The sequence below is a fragment of the Callorhinus ursinus genome, unplaced genomic scaffold (genome assembly GCF_003265705.2).
Source record: "Callorhinus ursinus isolate GAN/ISIS: 27379988/994484 unplaced genomic scaffold, GSC_fseal_2.0 scaffold9, whole genome shotgun sequence".
NCBI lineage: Eukaryota > Metazoa > Chordata > Mammalia > Carnivora > Otariidae > Callorhinus > Callorhinus ursinus.
In genome coordinates, this window is record NW_027397071.1 from 39,453,230 (window position 1) to 39,478,225 (window position 24,996).

A 24,996-nucleotide genomic window follows, 5' to 3' on the forward strand; every position below is an offset into this window, starting at 1 on the left:
CAATAGACCAGATGGATCTAACAGATATATTCAGAATATTGCATCCTAAACAGCAAAATACACAGTCTTCTCAAGTGCACATGGAACATTCTCCGGGAGAGATCACATGTTAGGCCACAAAACAAGTCTCAAAAAATTCAAAAAGATAAAAGTCATACCATGCATCTTTTCTGATTACAACACTATGAAACTAGTAATCAACCATAAGAAAAAATATGGAAGGAACACAAACACAAGGAAGTTAAATAAAATGCTACTAAACAATGAATGGGTCAACCAAACAAAGAGGAAATCAAAAATATATGGAGACAAATGAAAATGAAAACACAACATTCCAAAATCTGTGGAATACAGCAAAGGCTGTTCTAGAGGGAAATATGTAGTAAAACAGGTCTACCTCAGAAAGCAAGAAAACTCTCAAATATACAACCTAATCTTACAATCAAAGGACTTAGAAAAAGAAAAACAAAGAAAGCCCAAAACCAGAGAAAGGAAGGAAATAATAAAGATTAGAGCAGAAATAAAAGAAATACAAACTAAAAAACCACACAGTGAAACAGATCAATGAAACCAGGAACTCGGCCTTTGAAAAGATCAACAAAATGGATAAACCTTTAGCCAGATTCATAGAGAGAGAGACAGAGAGAGAGAGAACTCAAATAAAATCAGAAATGAAAGAGAAATAACAACTGACACCACAGAAATACAAAGCATAACAGAATATTATGAAAAAGAATATGCCAACAAATTGGACAACCTAGTGGAAACGAATAAATTCCTAGAAACATAACCTACCGAAACTAAATCAGGAAGAAATAGAACATTTGAACAGACCAATTACCAGCAATGCAATTGAATCAGTAATTTAAAAACTCCAGGACCAGACAGCTTCACAGGTGAATTTTATCAAACATTTAAAGAAGAGTTAATACCTATTCTTTTCAAGCCATTCCAAAACATAGAAGAGGAAGGAAAGCTTTCCAATTCAGTCCATGAGGCCAGAATTACTCTGATACCAAAACCAGATAAAAACACTACAAAAAAAGAGAACTACAAGCTAATATCTCTGATAAATACAGAAGCAAAATTCCTCAACAAAATATTAGCCAACCGAATCCAACAATACATTAAAACAATCATTCAACATGATCAAGTGGGATTTAGTCCTAGGATGTGAGGGTGGTTCCATATTCACAGCTTCTCTTCTGCTGAGGTTTTAGTGCCCTTTGGGTGGCCATTAAACAAAACCTCTATGATGGTTTGCTTTATACACACATAAGGGAACACGATGTCCTCTCAAACCATTTCCTTTACCTATTCCCTAAATGTAAGAGATTTAAACTTCTCAGAGAGTTTCCTTGGAGACTTTTGTCATGGGTACAGGCACAAAGAGACCATCTGGGCAGCTGTTCCTAAACAGAAACCTGAGCAAACCTCATTACTGGTAGCCCAGAAATGTCCTTCCCAACTTGCATGCAGACCAACCTCAAGGAATTGGAAGAAAGCTTTATGATAAAAGAATTAACAATTGTTATAGATTCTACTTGGAAATTGCAGTCACCTCAAGTCTGCTAATTTCCATCATCTCTTAGTGTCCCCAGAGAGTAATTCCCAATACCATAATTTTCAGATGAAGGATGGATCCTATGATGGTTAATTTTACATGTCCACTTGGCTAGGCTATAGTGCCCAGTTCTTTGGCTTAGATGTTGCTGTGAAACTATTTTTGCATGTGATTAATATTTAATCAGTAGACCTTGAATAAATGGTGGTGGGCCTCATCCAATCATTTGAAGCCCTTAAGAGCAAAAACTGGTTTCTTGGAGAGGAAGAAATTTGATCTCAAGACTGCAACATAGAAACTCCGCCTGAGTTTCCAACCTGCCTGACCGCCCTACATATTTCAAACTCAAAGACTGCAACATCAACTCTTACTTGCATTTCCAGCCTTCTGGCCTCCTGTACATATTTCAGACTTGTCAGCCCCAACAATCACATGTGCCAGTTCCTTAAAATAAAGTTCTCTTTCCATATCTGTATATATCTGATTGGTCATTCCTCTGGAGGACCCTGACTGATGGAGAGCCCGTCCTGCACTTCTTACAGTACCCAGCACAGCGCTGAACTGACTTTGCTCGGGGGAAGTTCATCATTCCTTGAACATGAGCTATAACATAAGTGTTATACTCTATCTGGAAAAGTGCTGCTCTGGGTTTGACCCTGCCTTGCCATTTACTACCTGTATCAGACTCATCTTTCTGCTCAGCCCTACATCTTTTTGGCAACTCAGCCACACACAGGCTAGGTCATTCCCTAATGTGGTCTCTGCCCACATTAAGCCCTTCATGGCAGAAGTCACGATGACTTCAGCACTAAGGCTCAACTGACAGGACTCATGGAGACTCTATCTTCCCAATGAGGTTGCCAAGAGGGAACAGGTGACACAAACTGCAAGTGCAGGAAAATTAATGTCACCTGAGATAGATATTGATAAAAAGAAAGACTGGAGAAATGAAGGAGCCAACAGAGAATTGTGCTTTCGCTCTCGAAGACGTGTTGTTCTGAGATACAATGGCTCCACATGGATGTTTAGACTTCTTAGAGAGGCCCATGTGACCAAGTAGACAGCTGTAGAAAAAAACTCATAATAAAGCACCACTTTGAATTTGCTATCCTTTCTTCTGCCTCATTTTTCCTTCATTTATGATCCCCTGGAATTGCACAACCACCCCCCCGCCAAACCAACGTGTTGGCACGTAAGTTTTGTCTAATTTTTGTCTTCAAAAGACCTGGGCTAAGACACTAGCTGTATGACTTAGTAAATCATTTGACCAATGAGGGGGGCATTCCCAGCATTCCTTCTCACCTCACTCAGCTAGTATCTCTGTTTCAGTAGGGAGGTGAAAAGGGTAGGCCAATCAGCCAGCATGTTTAGAGAAAGTGCCTTTTCATGAAGACCAGGAATGGTGAAGACATATTCCATCTGCTACCATGCTTCGTAACACTTTATCATATCCTACCTTGAATAAAAAGTTGTTGGGGTGGGGTTGAAGGGATTTCTCTAGAGGAAATGTCGCTTATCCTGAAACAGGAAATAGGATGGATTTTGAGGTTGGAGTTCAGGGCTAGAGTACAGAATTAAAGGAAGGAGTTGATCTGGGCTCTAAGCCCTTGCAGACCTATCTTGGGGGAAATGGCTGCAGAGTGTGGGGGGTGTGTGTGTGTGCGCACACACGTAAAATAGAGAAGTTACAGAATCAAGCGTATGAAATGATTGAGAACTTGGGGTTGTGTGGGTAGGGAGATTCTATAAGTGTACCCAGGGTGGGGAATGAGAAGAGAGGCATCCTCTTCTCTGTACCTGGAGAACACCCAGCTACACCAGGGACAGAACGGGCCTGCCGTCACTGCCCTTCTTCAGTGGACAGGGGTTATACCAGGCTCTAGGATTTTCAGGCTGGGGGTTGAGGATTCATGACCAAATCTCTAGGCTACGAATGTTTCAATGATACCAAATGAAGGAGTCCCTCCCATATGAGGGAGTCTTCAACAGAACAAAAAGTGTTCTCTTTTCAGGACCATAATAATATAGAGAACTTCTTACACTGAGGAACTATAGTTGGGAGTCTAAAAGGTACTACAATACGAAAGAATAAAGACACACTTGTTGATATTAGAAGGCGATCTTAGAGTTATTTCGTTAGAATATTTGAAAGATCAGATCCTTTTGTAATTCCCTGATTTGGCAACTTAAAATGGTTTCTTGTTTACATCTTAGGTTTTGGTAACAGTATAGCATAATGATTAAAAATATTTATTCTGGGGGCACCTGGGTAGGTCAGTTGGTTAAGTGTCTGCCTTCAGCTCAGGTCATGATCTCAGGGTCCTGGAATCAAGCCCCACATCAGGCTCTCTACTCAGTGGGGAGCCTGCTTATTCCTCTCCCTCTGCCTGCCGCTCCCCCTGCTTGTGCTCTCTCTCACTCTTGCTCAAATAAATAAATAAATAAATCTTAAAAAAAGAATATATATTCTGGGGGCACCTGGGTGGCTCAGTTGGTTGAGCAGCCAACTCATGATTTTGGCTCGGGTCATGATCTCAGGGTCGTGAGATCCAGCCCAGTATGGGGCTCTGCACTGGGCATAGAGCCTGCTTAAGAGTCTCTCTCTCTGCCCCTCCCCACCAACTTACATGGATGCACTCTCTCTCTAAAAACAACAACAACAAAAGTATATATTCTGGAGTTAAACTATCTGCATTTAAATCCTGGCTCTGCCACTTAGAAACTTTGTGACCTATGCTTCAGTCCCCTCAAATGTGAAATAAGGATCCTAATAACTAACTCATGGGATATAGGGATGATTAAAGAAAGTTAACACATGTAAGCATTTGGCACAGTGCCTGGCACATAATAAATGTTCACTAACTGTCAGGTAGTAGTATGGTCTTGTTTTTTTCCCTAGAGATCTGCCCTTCCTCGTGGAAATGGAGGTTCCCAAAAGCCTCCCAGAATAGGCTGAACATGCTCACAACTCTAAATGATGGAGCCTTTCTTCAAAATGAAGAGACTGAGCTGAAAAGAGTCAGAATGACAAAATTCAGAGTTGGACGTTAGGATTTCTGGCTAAGAGTTATTTTAAGGTACAAGCAGGTAGTGTTATGAAGACTTGGGAGCAGCTCAGTGATCCCACAGAGACACCACTGGCAAACAAATCATTTAGCAGAGCCCAGGGTGTTCCTTGGAGATTCAGGCAGGGGGCCTGAACTGGATTATTTTTGTTTCCATTTCCAAAGAGAAGCTGAAAGGGAGGGGCATTTGGATTCAGAGAATAAAATGGGGGTATTGGATGAGATGATCTCTAAAGACTGTTCCAGCATTCTACAAGGCACTGAGTCTCTGAGCATGACTAAAAGAAGGGGGATTAAAAAATATTCAAGGCAGGAGAATTCAGGCAGATGCTCAGGAAAATATGTCCCAACCAAATTCCTGCTGAGCCTCAGAATACCCTGGTAAGGGAAATGATGTGTTTCATACCCAGAGTTATGGAAAAAAAAAAAAAATGAAGCACAAAATGTTGGGGGAAAGTCGTACATTGGCAGACAGGTAAGTCTCTTTTCCAGCCAGCCTCATTTCACCATGACTAGAAGTTATGTATTGTCAAAGAAAGCTTTAAAAGGATTTGGATGGACAAGTTCAACAGTGGCTACATACAAATTATTCCTATTCTCTTTTAAAATCTCCTGTTTAAGCAATGGTTGTTAGGCCCAGTCTTACAAGGGTAAAATAATTCACAAATTATATTCAATTGTGACTGTCTGAAGATCTCAGGACTAATGTAATGGTCCCACATGTCTCTAAGAAACAGTCCAAATAGTTGTGATAGTCTGTATAGTTTGTGTGCTATAAGGTCATGAAATTAGACTGTAAAACCCCATTTGATGGATAAGGATATTAAAATGGAATTAAAGTATTGTTGCAAGAGAGGAATTCTTGTGCTTCAAGAGATGAAAGATGGGGGAAGCTTTGGCAAGTCCAGGGATGAGACAAGCAGCTGCTGTACAAATCTCAATGCTATTAGTTTACCAGAGCATCCCCGAGGTTTCCAGTCCACGATCTCTTGACCTACACAACCACCAATCATTCTGCCAAGATGTTGACTCCACATTCAGTGTAGGAGCTGCAGCCACTCTATTCAGTTGCTCAGCAAAGCCTCAGACTCACCATGCTCCTTCTTTCTTAGCCACCGAGTCTCTAATATGGCCTTTGTCACCCTGCTTATCATTCTTTCTTTGGAGGAAAGAGGGGAAGGGAAGTGTTAAATGGCATCAACTGAAATCTGAGACAAGAAAGCAGTCTTCCCCTAGTGCTGTCTTCCTGCTCACACCAAATTTCACTGGCTTAAAAGCATAGCACAATTTTAAAAAAGCAAAGCAAACCATTAATGTTATGACTCCAGCTTGGGTGAACTTTTCTTGAGACACAGAGGACACGCCTGTTAACACTGATTCCCTTTATCTCCAGCTGTCAGCCTCTTTGGGAAAGGGATTCACATAGAAGAATGACCTCCAACAACATCAAGCATATTGGGACCTTACCATTTTTGGAAGAAGTTTCTATATTCATGCCTACCAGGTGGAGAAAATGTACAAAAAAAAAAAAAAAAAAGCCCCATCTCTTGGTCACTCAGTGACTCAGATTTCCTACCTGAAAATTAGAAAACTAGTCTCAAGCCAGTGTCTCTGTGACTAGCCAAAATGTCTGAATATTTGAAAATATGTGGATGTAGGGTACCAAGTGCACTCATCCAATGGACTGACTCACATTTTGGCAACTGGGTAATGCCAAATAGCATCTCGGTCAAGAATTTCGTGGAATTAAAGAAAAAATCAGCAAAAAGAGTATTTGTTGTAAACAAAATAGACTCAGTTGTTATAATTTTTTGAACCCCCACGGTTGATTTAGCTCTGAATGTGCCTTGGTTGGTTTGCTTGAAGGCCACCTGTCTCACTTTTGTCAACCTTTACTGTGACATAGGCAATGGAAAAAAATCTAAGACCTGGGTTCAAATTCCAGCTTACTAGGAACATTTCTGGTTACCCTGAACCTCAGTTTTATCATCTGTAAAGTGGGAATGAGAATAACTTATACTGTGACACTGTTGTGAGGAGTAAACATAAGGTATTTTCAGCCCCCAGTTTACAGCAGACCCTTGATAAGTAAATAGCAGTTTAAGAAGGGCAAACAGTGTGAATGAATAACAGCACAGGGCAGAATCATTCATCTGTTAAATCCCCTCCTACTACCTCAGGGTTTCTCAAAAGTGTGTTCTCTGACCATTTGCTGCAGGATCCCTCAGGGTGCCTGTAAGATACAGAGATTTCTGATCCCCATCCCAGATATGGTAAATCAGGATCTCTGGGTATCACCATTTTTAACATCCCTCCCAAATCTCCAGATGACATTTGAGTACCTTAAATTTGAGGACCACTGAATTAAAGCACTAACTAAAACCTATTAACATTTTTAGTCATTGGTTTGTAAAGACATAGATAGGTCATATGTTTCAATGATTTAAAAGCACTCTCTGAGTCCTGAGATCCACAGGTCCTCTGAAAGTTTAGATAATATCATCATTTTGGGGAAGTTTAAAAAGCCAGTCAAAGTACTTTGGAGGAAAGCTGTCTTTTTATTTTTCCTTGATTCACTGGTCAACTAATTCTGTGCTATTATTCAGGCCCAATGGACAGCACTTACTCAATTCCCTGGGCTATTAAACACAATTTTATATTATTTGCTCATTTAGCTTACTAAAACTCCAAGACTGCTATAGAAGACACTTGGTCTCAAATCCACTTACTCTTAGACTCAATAGTCCAAAAGAAACCCTTGACCCAGGAGCACTGAAGTCTTGAATTTACAGTTCAGGAGAGAAAATTATTCAGCAGACGAGACATTGGGCTAGGATGGATACATGTTAGCACAAAGGTAAGGGTATGAACAGCAAACACCGGCCACTCCTTTGGTAATGGAGAAGTGTGGCCCTAGGGTATCGCCGAAAAAAGCAAAAATGAAGTTGGCAGAGGTGTCAGATTACCAGTGTTCATGTAGCAGTGAAACAAAGGAAGCACCATGAAGCCTGAAATATGAGCCAATTTCACTGGCAAAGCCTAGGAGCTCCCCCTCAGCATTAGTGAAGCTTGTATTGAATGAAACCCAGAGCTGAAGAGATACAGAGAACTTGGAGAGGGGCCATGAAAGGCAATCAAGATCAATCAGGCTTCAGAGACATATATTCCTGGAGGGATTGGCTTCCTTTAGACCAGAGCGATGAGTTGTGGGCTGGGAGGGTGGTTGCACAGAGGAGATAAACAGCGTATTTAGATGGGTAACTGATAGGAGTGTAAGTGTTTCTACTGACAGCATCAAAAGAAGCTTGTGCTGAACTTCAGCAGAAATTGGGCTTGAAATTGGAAGACCTGGTTGCAAGGGAGAGTGTTACTGTTTTTGGTGTTTTAGGGGAAGCTCTAGTGCTGCTTTCCTGCCTCAGAGCACCCTCTCCCCTCTGCCTCACCTCTCATTCCAGTATCCCCCAGTTCCTGATTTAGGGCTGACAATATGCCAGATACTGGGCTGCTTTTTTTTTTTTTTTTTTTAAGATTTTATTTATTTATTTGACAGAGAGAGACACAGTAAGAGGGAACACAAGCAGGGGGAGTGGGAGAAGGAGAAGGAGGCTTCCCGCGGAGCAGGGAGCCCGATGTGGGGCTCGATCCCAGGACCCTGGGATCATGACCTGAGCCGAAGGCAGACGCTTAAGGACTGAGCCACCCAGGCGCCCCTGGGCTAACTGCTTTATCTGTCCATTCTCATTTATTTAATCTTCATTGCAGCCCTGCAATGTGGGTAGTGGCATGCTCATTTATAGAAGAGAAAACAGGCTCCAAGAGCATAAGCAGCTTTTCCAGGGTCAGAGAGTCAAAAAGTGGCAAACCCAATGCGTCTTCTAAAACTCGAAGCACTATTTTATCCTGCCTACTTGTCTGAAGCCCAGGAGGCCAATGTGACTGGGAGCAAGAGAGCAAGGGAGTGAGTGAGTGGGGACAAGGGAAAAAGACAAGGTCAAAAAGTAACAGGCTGGAACTGGGGGCAGCCACCTGGTGATAAGTGCCTTTTAAGCCCATGGAGGATATTGGATTTTCTTCTGAATACGAAGGGAAGCCACTAGAGAATTTTGAGCAGAAAAGTTTTAACCTAGGTTTCAAATAGATCTGTGTGAAAGTATTTTAAGGGAGAAGAGGTGGAAGTCAGGAAAATAATTGTGTAGCTATTTTAAAGCCCTGATGAGAGATGGTGGCTTCCACTGTTAGTGTTAGAAATGTAGGGAAGTAGGTAGATTTTAGAAACATTTCAAGGGAACAACAAACAGCATGTGGTGAATTGGTAAATGATATGTCCAAGGTTACGTAGGTAATAAGGTTGGACTAGGCTGGGTTCAGAACAAGGCTCTGACTATCTGAAACCAAACAGTGTGATCTTTCCCTGACTATAGAGAGCCATGATCACAGGTTACTGAGAAAGGGATTTCCCAAACCTGAGGCCAAAATAGAGACAGTTTCCAGTGTGTAACACTTATGACTGAGTTGTTTGTGTTTGCGCATATGCATGTGTATGTGTCTTATATGTCCCTGGATCTTCTCCCCTCATACCAAAAAAAAAGGAGAGTTGACAGCAGATTATCCAAAACACAGATAAAAAACAATTACCAACCCCATACCCAAACATGTCATCCTACTTTGAAGATTAATGGAGGTCAGCTACAACCTAGAATAGCTACCATGGTCACGGTGAAAGGTAAAGTTTATGTTTTAAGCTGTATTCAGTAGAAGATGGGAGGAGCCACTCACCAAACGAAAAGACTCTGTGGCCACATTTGCACAGCAAAAGCCAAGTGGAAGATTGAGCAATTACCTAGTAACTGCAGGCTGGGGAGTCAGCCAATTTGGGTAACTCAGATAAAAACATGTGCTTTGGCTGCTTCTCTTGCCTGAATTACTCGATAATGGCCCAACTGTCTGTTTTGCTTAGCTGAAGAGAACAAGAAACAGGTCCATCTGAGTTGGAGACCTTCCATGGGCCATGGTGCAGCCCAGGCTGAGGAGCCAGCAGGGGAAAGGCTGCCCAAGGAGGCTGCCTTCAGGCTGGCATGACGTAGTCAACCCTGGTAAAGAGTGAGTGCTCTGCTGGTGCCCTCTGCTAGGTTCTAGAGACCTGAAGATGAACAATCCTTATTCTGATGTTTCTCAAAGTCTAGTCTTGAGACAAACTTGAGAAAAGATAATTATAAAAAATGTGTGAAGTATAGAGATATTATTTGAAGAAATGATGGGAACACAAAGGCAGCAACTGACCCACACTGGGATGGGATAGGAGGTAGGGAATAGCTAGGTAAGGCTTCCTGGAGGAGGTGATGCCTGAAGTAGGTCCTAAAAGATAAGTAGGTATTACCCAGGAAAAGAGAGTGGGGGAAGGGAGAGTGAAAGCTAGTGTGAAGGCTGGTAGCATTTTTCCCTGCTGGTGGTAAAAGTTAGATTACTAAAGAATAATAATTAATAGATAATATTCAGGCTTTACGATGCCCATGACATCTTACTAAGCACTTTATAGGCATTATATTACTTCATCTTCACAAAAACCAATTGGAAATGGGGCTATTATTATTCTGTTTTGCTTATGAAAAAACTAAAGCACAGTTCAATCATTTGCCTACAATCACACCAGTGGGGTGTGGCAAAACCAGGACTTCAGACTATAGCACTTCAAAGTTTTTTCAGTTTTGATTTTGTCTGTAATGTGGCTTTTGTAGCCCTGGGTACCGCCACGCAGTTTCCATACATGTCCATGACAGATCAGAATAAACACATGCTTCACAAAGGCCAGAAGTCTGCTCTTAGAGCAGAACTTTAGCAGCCAAATGGCCTGCCTGCTCCTGAGTCAGCTCGACAATACCTGGACTCCTCCCTCTTTGGTAAGTGGCACCTTGTTCCCAGCCCTATGTGAGCTCAGTGTGCTCCTCAGAACCCATGAATTCCCTGTAGACTCTGACTGCCTTCACTTAGTTCCACTACAGTCTCTCTCCTTCCATCATAACAGGAGTGCAAGCCTGCCAGAAGGTGGGATTCGTGCCTTTGTTAGAATTTTCTTGATCCCTCTCCCACCTTCCTTCCATTACTGATCTCCTGCAAGTGCCAGGCTCTGCTGAGGGGTCTGTGAAGCTAGCCTTGCCCACCAAGACTCGTAAGACATGTTTTTACAGTTGTCATAAAATGCACCAGGCCATGTTCTGAAAGATAAATGATGAACTAGGAGAATTGCACATGGTCTCGCTTGGAGGAGTTTCAACCAAAGATGAAATTTTGTGGTTCAGAACCATACTGGCAAAGTAGCAGACTCATTCCAGTGCATCTGAAAGAAATGAGCTAATAACTAGTAGTGTTTCCCTAGAGACTTCACCCTGGTTCCGGGAAGTAAATATTTTGAAATTGAATTTGTAACAATGGTTTCCATTTTCAAATATAGCATCATAACTCCTTTGGGTTTTAAAAAAATATTTTTGCAAACATTCAAATCACCTCTGCAATCTAAATTATAGAGAGATTTTCTACACCCAAATTACACAAGGTGACACCTTTACTAGTCTGAAAAACTCTTTAAGATCAAGAAGGAAGTTTATGTGGAAAGCAAATAGATGTTTTCCATTTGTGCTGAGGTCAGGATAAGAGAAGAACTTCATATGAGAACGTGGAACTCATTACCAGCATAGATACTCCACCTCTAATTTTATTTAAAGAAATGGATAGAGCACTGTCCTCCTGGGGTTGCCTGGGGATGGGGCAGTGCTTGCCAGACTCCCGGTGCTCCAACAGCCCAGACTGGGCTTGCCTGATCTCCTGTCACTAGCTCCACCCTCCTAAATTAATAGATCATGTTTTTACTATGTGTTTCTCATTCACCGTCTCACTTTTGCCTCATAAAAATCTTCCTTCTACTGTTGAGTAAACTGGCTTCTAGTGAGGTTACTGGATCCTTTATATACAGTTTATTGGTGTCAAAGAATGCACTAAAATCCAGGTGTCCCATATCTCAGACTAAGTGGTATATAAATATATAAAATGCCACAGGCATAGAAAAGATATTTGCTGAAAAAAGGAAGGATATTTTGAGAATTTAAGAAAAACTCTTTTGGAATTTGAAGTTTTCTTAGGATGTTCAAGTATATTATTCTGATTATTTTCCTTTCAACCTCATTCAACTGAGTATCTAGTGTAAATTTACCATATTACACACTAGAATACAATGGAAAGCAGGTCCCTACCAAGGCTCACTATCCTTTCTTTTTTTTTCTTTTTTTTTTTTTTTAAGATTTTATTTATTTATTTGACAGAGACAGAGACAGCGAGAGAGGGAACACAAGCAGCGGGAGTGGGAGAGGGAGAAGCAGGCTTCCTGCCGAGCAGGGAGCCCGATGCAGAGCTCGATCCCAGGACCCTGGGATCATGACCTGAGCCGAAGGCAGACGCTTAACGACTGAGCCACCCAGGCGCCCCTATCCTTTATTTCTTAACATTGTTTTCTCTTGCTGTGATATTCCCCCCCCACACACACACACGCTGTCCACCCCTTAAACTCTGCTCTCAGCACATGCACACACACACACACACGCTGTCCACCCCTTAAACTCTCTCAGCCCCCACCAGCTACAAATTCTAGGTAGATCCTCCGTAAGTGTTGACACAATTTAAAAAGGGAGAAGAGCCTTTCCTGCAGGGGGTTTCACATCCTCTGAGCCTCTGGAAGTCTAACTTCTTTGGAGTTGCTTATGAAACCCAAGCAACTGGAAAGCACTTATGAATGTATTCTCCTGAGATTGCTACAGATTTATAAAAATAATCTGGTGTTCTGGAGAACTCTTGCATATTAAAACCAAAGGCCTAATTATGTTAATGTTCCTTAAATTTCAGGTCCCCATTTGTCAAGTGGGGACATGATATACAGAAAAGCATTAGAAAGGTGTGCAGGATCATGTAAATAAAGGTAATATAATGATCAATAAAGCTGATAAAATATGATAGTATAAAGAGTGCTAGGTACTAAAGTAAAATATTTATATCAAGTAATGAAACCTCAGCTGAGCAAATCCTAAAGAATGTTCACTTAGCCATGTATGCAGAATACCTAAAGGAAGAAAGGTCACAAAAGTGGTAGCTTGTGTTTAACTTTACCCCTTTTATAAGAAACTAGTTCTCTGAAATGTAAATTAAAATTTCATATGAAGAAATAAATGAAATATAAGACTTTAAAAATTATCTTTCTGACTATCAAATTGAAAAAATAATTAAGATATTAATTCCACTGGTAGGCAGGAGAGACCAGTGCTCTGGAAAATACCTCAGATACTGCTGGTGGAGATGTAAATTAGTGCAGCATTTTGGGGACAATTAATGATTTTCAAGAGTCTTTAAATTTGCATGCACATCCATTCCACTTCTAAGAATTTATACTTGGGAAATACAGATGTAAATAAAAAGGTAGCTATGAGATGCTCATCATGGTGTTACTTAAAATAGTGCTTAAAGTACATAATAATATGGTACCTGGTATCACTGAGCTGCTAGATTCAAACCCTGATTTTGTTATTTCTTACTGAGATTCTAGACATATTACATTTTAATTTCTACATTTGTAAAATAAAGCTGATAATAATAGAACCTGTTTCATGAGGTGGCTATGACTATTTAACAAAATACATCTAAGGCACTTAGGGCATACTAAAAAGTGCTCATGGTGTTAGATTATGTTCATTATAATGAACAATTGAAAACAATCTACATATCTAATAAATTGTTTCATCCTAGCAATGTAGTGCTATATATCAATTAAAATGATACTGTAGGTGAATATTTGACTTAGAAAGATAATTATGTTAAAGGAGAAAAGAAGGCTATAAAATAGTATTTACTATGTGACTGAATCCAAGCAGATGTTTATAAGACATTATCTAGTGTACCTGAATGTGTTTTGAATTAAAATGCATTTATGTCTCTAAAAATTTAGTTATATTTCACAAGGGCAAAAATCAAATAGTGCTAATTTCAGTTCCTTTACTTCCTGAGGTGGGGGTCAATAAGAATTTTTCCTGTGCTAATATACTTTTGCTAACTTAGTGTGCTGCAATCCAAACGACTTCTAATAATAAAGTAGAAGCATTTCTTAGAGGTGAAGTCCTCCATGTCATAACAAAGTCCCAAGATACTACCTAGTGTCATAATGCTACTAAAGTAATTATATACATAATTTACCAAGTCAAGAAATACTATAGCTACCAGCATTCAAGTTCCTATAACAATTTTTAAAAGCATGAACTATTGGGGCGCCTGGGTGGCTCAGATGGTTAAGCGTCTGCCTTCAGCTCGGGTCATGATCCCGGGGTCATGGGATCGAGCCCCACATGGGGCTCCTGGCTCAGGGAGGAGCCTGCTTCTCCCTCTGTCTCTCTCCCTGCTCATGCTTTCTCTCTATCTGTGTGTCTCAAATGAATAAATAAAATCTTTAAAAAAAAAAAGAATGAACTATGATTCTAATAATGTTTATTATGGGATACTTATAACAGATATAATTTACTATAATGTGGGATTTTAAGAATGATATTTGCATAATATAAAAGTACTACTGAATATTAATGCTACCATGTCCAACTAACAAGATTCACTTAAGGGTACTGATTTAGTGTGACTCTAGTTTCAATGTTGGAATTGGTGATTCAACTGATTTACATAGCAAAAAGTTATCCCTACTCTCTCACAGATTATGAATCTCTGAATCCCTAAGAGATAACTATTTGTTACCCAGGTCTTTGCTAATCCAATAATAAAAAGTCTTCCTCCAATCCTCGCAAAAGTTGTTCGATCACCCCCAACTTCAAGCAAGTAAGTATTGTGCCTACACATGTACTCTATTACTAATATGGAAATACTTCAATTCTTTGTTAATGTTATAAAATTAGGACCTCTGACTTCCACCAATAGAAATGAAAACATAGGCATTGTTTGTATCACATGAATTTTTTTAGTACTTTTATATCTATCTCATTTCATTAATAATATTAACTTTATATGCAGGATATATAAATCTCATTCACTTTGACAGCTTTGAACCTCTGTTATGGAAGTTTTACTTCAACTTTGGGCTTCATCTTCGGAACTAAAAAGTGTAGTGATGTGGTTTGTAAAAACTCTCTGAACAGTTAGAGGGTGGTGAGCACAGGAAAATGACAAGAGAGGAGAACTAACACAATCAAGCACCTTCCAAGCTAAATGATGCCAATTATATCCAGCTGGGAAATGCTATAAGCTGCTAACGGTGCAGAGCTTGGCTAGACTACAAGAGCTTTCCTCGACATCTGGTAGAGGTAAAGCTGACCTCACCACTCCGTGCCTGGGACAGGTAGACAAAAACTCAAGGAGATTAGCATCAATCTCACAAGATCAGAGTGACTATTGGCTACATTCTTTGTTTCTGGGGGAAAAAAAAATCTAACTGGAGTAGCAGGTTTAAAAAAAAACAACAAAAACAAAACAAAAGCTTTTTCATCCTTTCTCCCGTAGTGAAACTTAGGCTTATTGCCTCTGGTTTGAGGGAGATAGTGAGTTACTTACAGCCACGTGATCGCTTTCTGGTTGCATTTATGATTACTAGAATAGAATTACAAATACTCCACTATTACTTCCAGTCCTCAGCCAGATGTGAATCTGCTAAGTTAAACAAAGACTTAAACTTAAGATTCTGAAGATATTTTTTTCCATTACCTTTTTTTTTCTTACTTGTATATGAAAAACAAGAAGTGAGTACTGATTAAGTTCTTTAAATTAAAAAATTAGTGAGGGTGGTACCACTTACTTTTGTAATTCCAAGACAAGCGTCCACTGCTACATAGGATAAAGTCCTGGGGTTTAGATTTCAGCTCTCAGAATCACAATCCCTAAAGAGTGTTCACTAGGAAGAAAAAGTAAAGAGTCTGCTCTAGAAACATTGCTCATAAACTCCAAATACTTTTAGTTCTCCTTTTTCACCCCTGAAGAAATATATTCTCATGGCCCATATTTCATTTCTGACTTGGGATACCCAAAAAGGTTGTTTTGAAAAGTGCTGTCTTTTCTTTCACATTAATTTTATTAGCTAGTTTAAAAGGGATAATTTGCCAAATTAGATGTTTTCATGTGTTCTTTTGTTGAGTAAGTGCAATCATCTACAAATAAGTTTCCTATTAAAATGTACTCAAAACACAGCTCAAAACAAAATGACTTTCTAAAATTAAGAGTTGTTATATTTGAGACTAACGTTGACTTAATGCTGAAAACACACACAAAAAAGGACAAATTGGTTGAAACTTTCACAAGAATGGAAAATGTTTAATAAACTTAGAGTGGTGGGCTTATTAAACTATAGTGTTATTTACAGCCATAATTCATCAACCACAAACACAATAATGTGTTTGCATGGCATGCTACAACAGAAGCTTTATTCAATTCATTCAGAAAACATTGGCAAAATAAATTTCAGTTGCAAATTCACAGATACAAGCTTCAAAGTATAAAGTTGTATATAACAAAAAATACAGGTATTATTTATAACAATAACTTACAGATACAAACTAATGATAAACTACAATTTCACAAAGGATTGTAAACATTTTGCACACTTGTCAGTCCTTTCTTTTAGGCAAAGTGCTCTTTTGATGACAAATAAATTAACAGATACACACTAGAGTGAACTATTTCCAGACAATACAAAAAAAAGTTTTGATCTGTTTCCTTCTTGTAAACATAAATTTTACAAAAAATGAAGAATCAATAAAAGTGTCTTGCAGGCCAACTATAGATACATACCTGGTTAAGCAAAGTGATGTTGAAAATGCTTTGAGTGTTAAATAAAAAATTAACATTAATATCTTTTCAATGGTATTTTATACATAATAAATGACAAGATTATATCCTTAATCATTTCTATCCCTGAAAAAAGGAATTAGGTATGACTTATTGGCAGTTGTGTCATTGAATGGGGTAACAAGGGCTGGAGTCCAAGAGTTGTTGGTGAATGAGCTATAAAATAGAAAGAAATTTGTGGATCAGTTTTGTAGGCTGAATAAAACTGATTTAAAAACAAACAAAAACAATCCAAGGCAATGCGTTTTCATTACTCATTATAGCTGAGGGCACCAAGCTATACTCATTCCACTAACCTCAGCAGAAGCATTAACTTATTCAGCAGAGTGAGTACAGTATTAGATGAGAATCCAGGAATAGTTTACCCCCAAAACCTTTTTTGGGGCCACAAGCTTTTGACACTTTAATGTCCTCCATCCATACCCCATTCACTGCACTTTACCCTGCAGCTAGAAAACACAAAAGCTTTGTCTGCAGAGATGCTGCTAGCTTCCATATAAAGCTGTCTATAGGATGACCCCCCCCAAATTCTCCTTTATGAATACTTAACCACCTCTTCCCTAAACATGCATCAAAGCACATTTGACTCAGGCAACACTATAGTCATTCATGTGAACATACACAATTTTAATGCTAGTATAATAGCAACAACAGTACAGGCTCTGGTTTTTTATTTAACCAAAACTTTAAATGAAGTTTCCATTCTCAGCAAGGTCTATGATGCTTCAAACCAAACCTCCCTCTGAGAGCAACTAGGAAAGCTGGCCAAAATTTTTGAAAATCTGTTGGAAGGCATCTGAAAGATACCAAGATAATGAGAAGCTGCAAAGCAAGTCCCAGAAGAGAAGGGAAATAAAATGAGGCTACTTTCCACCACCTACCCCCCAAATTTAGTGACAATTTTAAAAGAAAAGGGATGTCTGAGAGGCTGAGAATTTGAGCAGACTTGTAGGAGTTAGACTTTGGCTGGGAGATGCAGAACAAACATGAAAGATCAGGGACCACTGAAGAGAAGGTCTGGTTTAAAACAACAGAAACAAACACAAAAAAACATAGGCTTTGTCTGGAATCCCAAAAGGCTAAATCCAAGTAGTGACCCAGAAATATACCAGCCTTCCTGAGGACTGATGCTGCTGGATTAAGTTGATCTTACCCCAGCTTAACTTCCTGCCAGAGGCAAAACCAAATCCTCTCTGGTGGAGACCATTCAGAGCTTCAAATTATTTCTAGTTTTTGATACCCAACCCAACATCTGAAGTGCAATAAAAAATAAAAAGGGAAATAAGAAGACATGACTGAAAACAAAGAGATCCAAATATTGGAGTTATTAGACATAAACTTTAGTATTACAATAATTAATATAACAATTTTATTAAGGAATAAAGTGGCAAAAATAGAAGATTTCAGCATAAAAGTGAAAACTATATAAAAGAATGAAATGGAAATTCTAAAACTGAAGATATAATAACTGAAATTAAGAACTCGGTGGGTAAGTTTTACAACCATATTAGAGACTTAGTGACCTGGAGATAGGTCAAAAGAAAATACCTAAAGCATGGAAGGTCAAAAGGCCGGAAAATATGGAATTTTTTCATAAGGGGCAGAAACAATATTTAAAGAGACAAAAACTGAGACTTTTCCATAATGAAATACATCAAACTACATACTCAAGAAGCATATCATTATAATAAAACTGAAAACCAAACACAAAGAGAAAAGCTGGGATAAAACAATATTTACTTTCAATAGAGCAAGAATAAGACCAATAGCTGATTTCAACAATAAGTAGCATCAGATTAACTATCCATATCCTAAACAATAGAAACAATGAAAGCCAGAAGCCAATGTTACCTTACCTTCAAAGTGCCGGAAAAAAAAATAGCTGCCAACCTAGAGTTCCACATACACAGGAAATACCATTAACAACTGCACTAAAACAAACACTTGTGAATGAACCTTAGATGTGCAAGATTACTGAGCCAAAAACTCTAGAATATAAAAAAGTACTTAAAGATGGTCTAAATAAATAGAAAGGCAAAGTTCATAGGATGGAAGATGATATTATTAAGATGGCAGTTTCTTACAAAGTGATCTAACAGACTATATCAAAATTTCAATTTATTTTTTGGTGGAAATTGACAAGCTGGTAAAATTTATGGAAATGCAAGGGTCAAGAATAGGCAATATAAACCTAAATAAAAACAAAGTAGGAAGACTTTTTCTACTGGATATCAAGAATTGTAGAACTTGAATAATTAAAACAATTAAGTATAAATATGAAAATAAGTAGTCCAATAAAATAGAGTGTACAGAAATTAACACCTACATTACATGATTAGTTGATTTATGAGAAATGTATCACTACAAAACAGCTGGAAAATTGGTATTTTTATCAATATAACAAAAGAGTTTTGCTTCCTATCTCATACGACATACAAAATTCAATTCCAGATGGACTGTAAATCTAAATGTCAAAAGTCAGATAAGTTTCAAGAAGATAACATAAGAGGAATATGTTCACTATTTTTGAGGAGAAATAATTTCTTGAATAGGTCACAAAGAAAGCACTGTCCATGAAGGAAAAAAACTGATGAAATGAACTACATTAAAATTAGGAACTTGTGCTCAACAAAACATAACCTTGAGAGAGTAGAAAAAGGCAAGCCAATGAATAGGAGGAGATAGCATCAAAAAACTTTTTATATGCAAAATACAGTAAGAATTAAGATAAATCAAGGAAAAAACAAAATGGACAAGCCAATAGACCAACAGACAAAAGACATGAATAGGCTCTTCGCAAAAAAAAAAAGGATATACAAATGCCCAGGGAAAACATGCTTAGTCTCATCAGTCATGAGGGAAAAGCAAATTAAAATAACGAGCACTACCCAACCATCAAATTGGTTAAAAGAAGTCACACCATACCAAGTGCTGGCAAGGATGTGGAGCACCTTGAACTCCACACAGTGCTGGTCCAAGTGTTAACTGTTCAACCACTATGGGAAACTGGCAGAATCAGCTGAAGTTGAGTGTATGGGTAGCCTATGACCCTAAGTTCCACTCCCAGGTACATACCAAACAGAAGTATGAATTAATGTACATCGAAAGGCATGTAAAATAAAGTCCATAGCAGCATATTCATAAAAGCCTAAACATGCTCAAACACAAATGTTTATCAACCATAAAATGGTTAAATTGTGGTATATTCCCACAGTGGAATTCTATATAACAATAAAACAAATCACTGATTCTTGCAACAAATACAAGTGAATCTCACGGACAACGTAGTTGAAAGAAGTGAGATACACACGAATACATTCCATACGGTTCAGTTTATATAAAGCTCAAAAACAGGCAAAACTAAAACATGATTTTAGAAGTCAAGGCCATGTTACTCTGGAAGAAGAGGATAATAATTGGAAGGGGACATAAGAGAGGTTTCTGGGGTGTTAATTACGTTCTACTTCATCTGGTATTTACATGGATATTTTCACTTTAATAATTCATCAAGCTGGATACTTGTTATGTGTGCACTTTTCTATATGTATGTTTTGCTTCAATAAAAAAAGTTTAATAAAACTCAGTATACTAACTCCGATCTAAAATTCTGAGTGTGCCATTTGCAATGAGGTGGATGGAACTAGAGGGTATTATGCTAAGCGAAATAAGTCAATCAGAGACAGACAATTATCGTATGATCTCACTCATGTGGAATTTAAGAAACAAAATAGAGGATCATAGGGGAAGGGAGGAAAAAATAAAAGAAGACGAAATCAGAAAGGGAGACAAACCATAAGAGAGTCTTAATTGTAGGAAACAAATTGAGGGTTGCTGGAGGGGAGGTGGGTGGAGGGATGGGGTAACTGGGTGATGGACATTAAGGAGGACACGTGTAACGGGCACCAGGTATTATATGCAACTGATGAATCACTGAACTCTACCTCTGACACTAATAATACACTGTATGTTAATTCATTGAATTTAAATAAATAAAACTCTGAGTGTGAATACTTTCTCTGACCATAGGAAAATAAATTATTTAAATATCGGGTGAAAACAAAACAAAACACATTTTTTTCCTAAGTAAAAAATCAAGCACTAACAGTCATTATCAATATTTGTATTTTAGCTGTGAAGTGGGTGTTAAGCTTGTCCCTTAAAATGTAGTCACAGAAATAAGAATGTTTGGACATTTCTGCTCCCTACTGCAACCTCCCACACACAATTTTTCAGCTACGACTGAGGTAATATTTCAAAATATGAATCCTATCAATCAGCTAATATTAGCAGTTACCAGTTATTGTGCTTGGTCAACAGCTGTTAAAGGTTGGGATACCTACCATCCATGTAACTATGCAGCGCAGTTAGCATCGTCCCATCTTGGGGCACATAGGCAGAATAAGCCATTTCTTCTAACATGGGTGGAGACAGCCTGGAAGGAGGGACTGCTGTGACTGGGGCAGAGGAGGAGTGATTAGGACTGACGTGTTTCTTATGTCGTGCTCGACAATTCTGAAACCACACCTGAAGGAGGAGAAAAGCAATGTAGGTACGTCACATGTCAACTTCTGAGTACATTATCAACTCAGTTTACAAAGAAATGAATCCTCAATTTCTCTACCATGTAAGCACGGTATAAATCTAAACAAGCTTTTTAAACAGTTCCATAAACAGAAGAGAAACATTTGTATAAATATCAATGGTCATTTTCTTTGTTCATATAGTAACTATTTGGTGATTTACTTAAAAGCCAATTCTATACTATACTAGCATCTTCCAAAATAAAAAGGGAGGGAAGAAGTTCAAGAATTTCGGAAAAGTTTCCTTGGCTTTAACTACTGGCATTTGGGACAAAAAGAAAAACAGAAAAAAAAGCCCTTTAAATCAGAACTTAACAACAACGACAATAAAAAAACCCAACTAAATGTATTCTTAGACACCTGCTGGACTTATTTCAAATCCTTTTCCAAATGACAAAAATCCCTACTGAGAACTTAAAGCTTTCTACAAACCTCTTGATTCAGTTATTCCAATCACATTTTAACCTGCCGAGTTCAATTTCTCTTAGTGAATACACAGACTATTCCCTAAGAAGCATGTTAAGGTCAGGCTTATAATAAGAAAAAAATGAGTAATACTTAAGCAGAATAAAATATAAACACATCCACTGGTGAAACAGTTCACAAAATGTAAAGAGATAACCATCTTTTTGTTTACTCTATCACAGAAATAAAGGAAACAAATTCAAGGCAAGCATAGTTTTGCATCCAGGTCAGGATGAGTGAGGCTAGGCTGCCCAGAATGCTCCCAGTAATTAATCTGCCTGTGTTTTAACTCCCTGCTGTTAGATAAAACTTGACTATAAAGTGTTACTCTATTAAAATATCAGAGCACTTATTTGCCATCACTCCAAATAAGTCTGTCATGAGGAGAAAGAGAAGTGAAGGAATAAAAAGTTTAAGGAAATAAAGATAACATTTTAGTGTCAGGGAAGAAGTCTGGGGAGAGATCAGGGGCATAAGCCCCCGCCCAAGGCTGGTAGGAAGTTATTTGATGGCACAAGGGAATCAGGGCTGAATGATGTAGAATAGAAGGAATCGCAAAAAGATTTATACAAAAAAGCTGACCTGATTTCAAAGACACATCCTGCCCTTGGGACTCAAAATTAGAGAGCTGGCGAAGTACAAACTCTAGGGGTTTCAGGAACAAGACATAGGCATATACCAAGGAAAAGGAGTGGGGAGTCATAGCCTTCTCCTCCATTTCGGGAGTATTAGACTCTTAGACACTTACACAGGGACCGAACCCAAGGTCCTCAGTCACAGTTCTCTCCACAGGCTCCTTAATAATAGGTGTCACTACTGTCATTCACCCAGTCAAGAAGATATCCTCACGTGTTCTCCAACTTGTGAAAGAGAACTACAGCCACCAGCGCTTTCCCCAACAGTACCCAGAAAACATACATTCCAGTGGGCTACGTATAACCTAACTGACATGGCACTATGGTTCCCAAAGTTTCTCCAAAGTATCCTACATCTCCAATAAATTATATACTAGATGGAACCTACTCAGTTGTTTAAAAAAAAAAAAAATCCAGACTTTGGAAATATTATGAAAAAGGCTCGACATATCAGCAGAAAAACTACCTTAATGCTGATTCAAATAGCTCCTTGGAAAGATCATCAACAGACAGTCAAGTAGAGAGAGGTTTATAAACACAAATGTCATGTAACTTGCACAGAAAAATATAGTTGACAATTCCAGACCATCAGAAAATAACTTCTGGCATGAGGGCCACCCAACTTCAGAATTCAAATACAAGTCATTTTGACCCTCCTCACTGTCTTAAAATTTGTTTTGCAAACCTCCAAGAAGAGTTAAAATTTTTTCCGAGCAACACACTTTAAAATTTTTTGAGTTCTAAACTGTAAACTATATAAGCTAAGAGCAGGCTATGTAGACATTCTGAAAAAGAAAAGACTAATCCATAAGATGGATCTCTGAGAAAGCCCAAAGAGCCAAATATCAGACTTTTACGTATAAAAAAGATGGAATTTTAAATTATTGGGAAAGCATGGCATAATACTGATTTAGAGAAACTTGGCTAATCATTTGTGAGGAAAAAAATGGTAAAATCCCTACCTACTAACCAAAAGTTAATTCCAGATAAATTAAAAATTAGACGTAAATAATTGGAACCATAAACATTTAGGGGAAACAACAGTCAATACTGATATACTCTCTAGGTGAAGAAGCATAAAAAGGGCCAAAGCTAAAAGAAAAAAATATTGAGAGATTTGAATACATAAAAATATAAAAGTTCTGGGGTGCCTGGGTGGTTCAGTCACTTAAGCATTTGAATCTTGGTTTCGGCTCAGGTCATGATCTCAGGGTGGTTAGATCGACCCCCACATGGAACCCCATGCTCAGGGAGAAGTCTGCTTGAGATTCTTTCCCCCTCCCTCTCCCTTCCCTTCTGCTCCTCCCTCCAATCATGCTCACTCTTTCTTTAAAATAAAGTATTTAAAATATACATATATAAGTTCTATGTGGAGAAAATAAATGAAAAGAAACTGATGAACTATGGAAGTTTAACATGATAAAAAGAATAAAAATCAGTAAGATGGAGAGAAATGGAACCACCCAATAGCAAAGTGGACTAAAAACATACAATTTCTAAAATTACAAAATAAGCAAACATGTTAAAGGTCATTGATAATCAAAGAAATATAAATAAAAATGATTTCCTACCAAACTGGAAGGGATGTAAAAGAATGACAGTATTCAGGATTTGCATGGGTTGGTAAAAGGAAACTTGCATATCTAGCTCCTGGCAGAATAAACTGGTATGAACTTTCTGGAAGGTGATTTTTGTACTATCAGTTAATCAGTTAAAGACCCTAAAAATGTTTTATCTTTTGACTCAACAACCCCACTTCTAGAAATTTATCATATGGAAACTAAGGAACAAGTGAGCAAGGTGTACATACAGTGTTATTCATTACAGCACTTTTAGGATAATGAAAATTTGGAAATAAAGTAAATGTATATATAGACAAATAATATATATATTTGCATGCTAGTACTCCTTCCTTTGCTATCCTCTCAAAAATACTTAAATTCAATTCTCACATATTAAAAACCACCATCCAACAATATATTCTCCAAGTTCTAGTACTTGGAATCAAGATAACTTGCCCACAATACTGGTAACCTAAATATTTGGAAATTTTGTGACATTGTCTGGGGTCCTTATTTCTTCAAATAATAAGAAAAGCTCCCGGAAAATCCTTCATTTTCCTTTACTTCAAGCTTCAAAATAATCTCAAACATCATAGTCATGAATTGACTTAGCTAGAGCAGTCATTGTCATTGAACGTATAAGACTCTTAGATTAGAAGGAACCCTCAGCCCATTCAGTCTGTACCACCTCAACAAAGGAAGCTCCATTTCCAGGCTCAGGAAACTCACTACCTCCAATGGCAGCCCATGTCATTTTTGTAGACTTTCATGCTGAGAAAGTTCTTCATCATGAGTGAAATCTGCCTTTTCCTTCATTCCCAAAGACCTGATTCTGCTATCTGCAGGACAGCCTTCCACATATATTTAAAGATACTTACTCTGTTTATACTATTCCTTCTCTTACTATCTCATCTCCAAATATTCCTGTTGCTGTTAATATATTAGCCCATGATTTCTAATTCTTTCATGACCTTATTAGCCTGACTCAGATTGGTTTCTTGTTAGACCCCTTTTTAAAATGTGGCACTCCAGGGGTGCCTGGGTGGCTCAGTCGTTAAGCGTCTGCCTTCGACTCGGGTCCTGATCCCAGGGTCCTGGGATTGAGTCCCGCATCGGGCTCCCTGCTCCGTGGGAAGCCTGCTTCTCCCTCTCCCACTCCCCCTGCTTGTGTTCCCTCTCTCACTGTGTCTCTCTCTGTCAAATAAAGAAAATCTTAAAAAAAATAAAATTTGGCACTCTGAAATAAACACAATA

General features: G+C 38.4%; 1 protein-coding gene across 5 annotated transcripts in view; it reads right to left on the reverse strand.

The window, feature by feature from the left end:
- Positions 1-24,996, reverse strand: part of LHX8 (LIM homeobox 8) — a 56,928-nt gene that overhangs the window by 11,867 nt on the left and 20,065 nt on the right. For 3 of the 5 annotated variants that reach the window (XM_073896513.1, XM_073896514.1, XM_073896515.1), the window contains exons 8-9: positions 20,841-21,024; positions 15,993-16,656 (exon numbers count right to left, since the gene is read on the reverse strand). In XM_073896513.1, the coding sequence (XP_073752614.1) occupies positions 16,580-16,656; positions 20,841-21,024 (261 nt within the window). In that variant the 3' untranslated portion in view covers positions 15,993-16,579. Of the gene's footprint in view, positions 1-15,473; positions 15,551-15,992; positions 16,657-20,840; positions 21,025-24,996 lie in introns of those variants that run through there. The other 2 variants (XM_073896517.1, XM_073896516.1) reach the window with 2 other exon arrangements.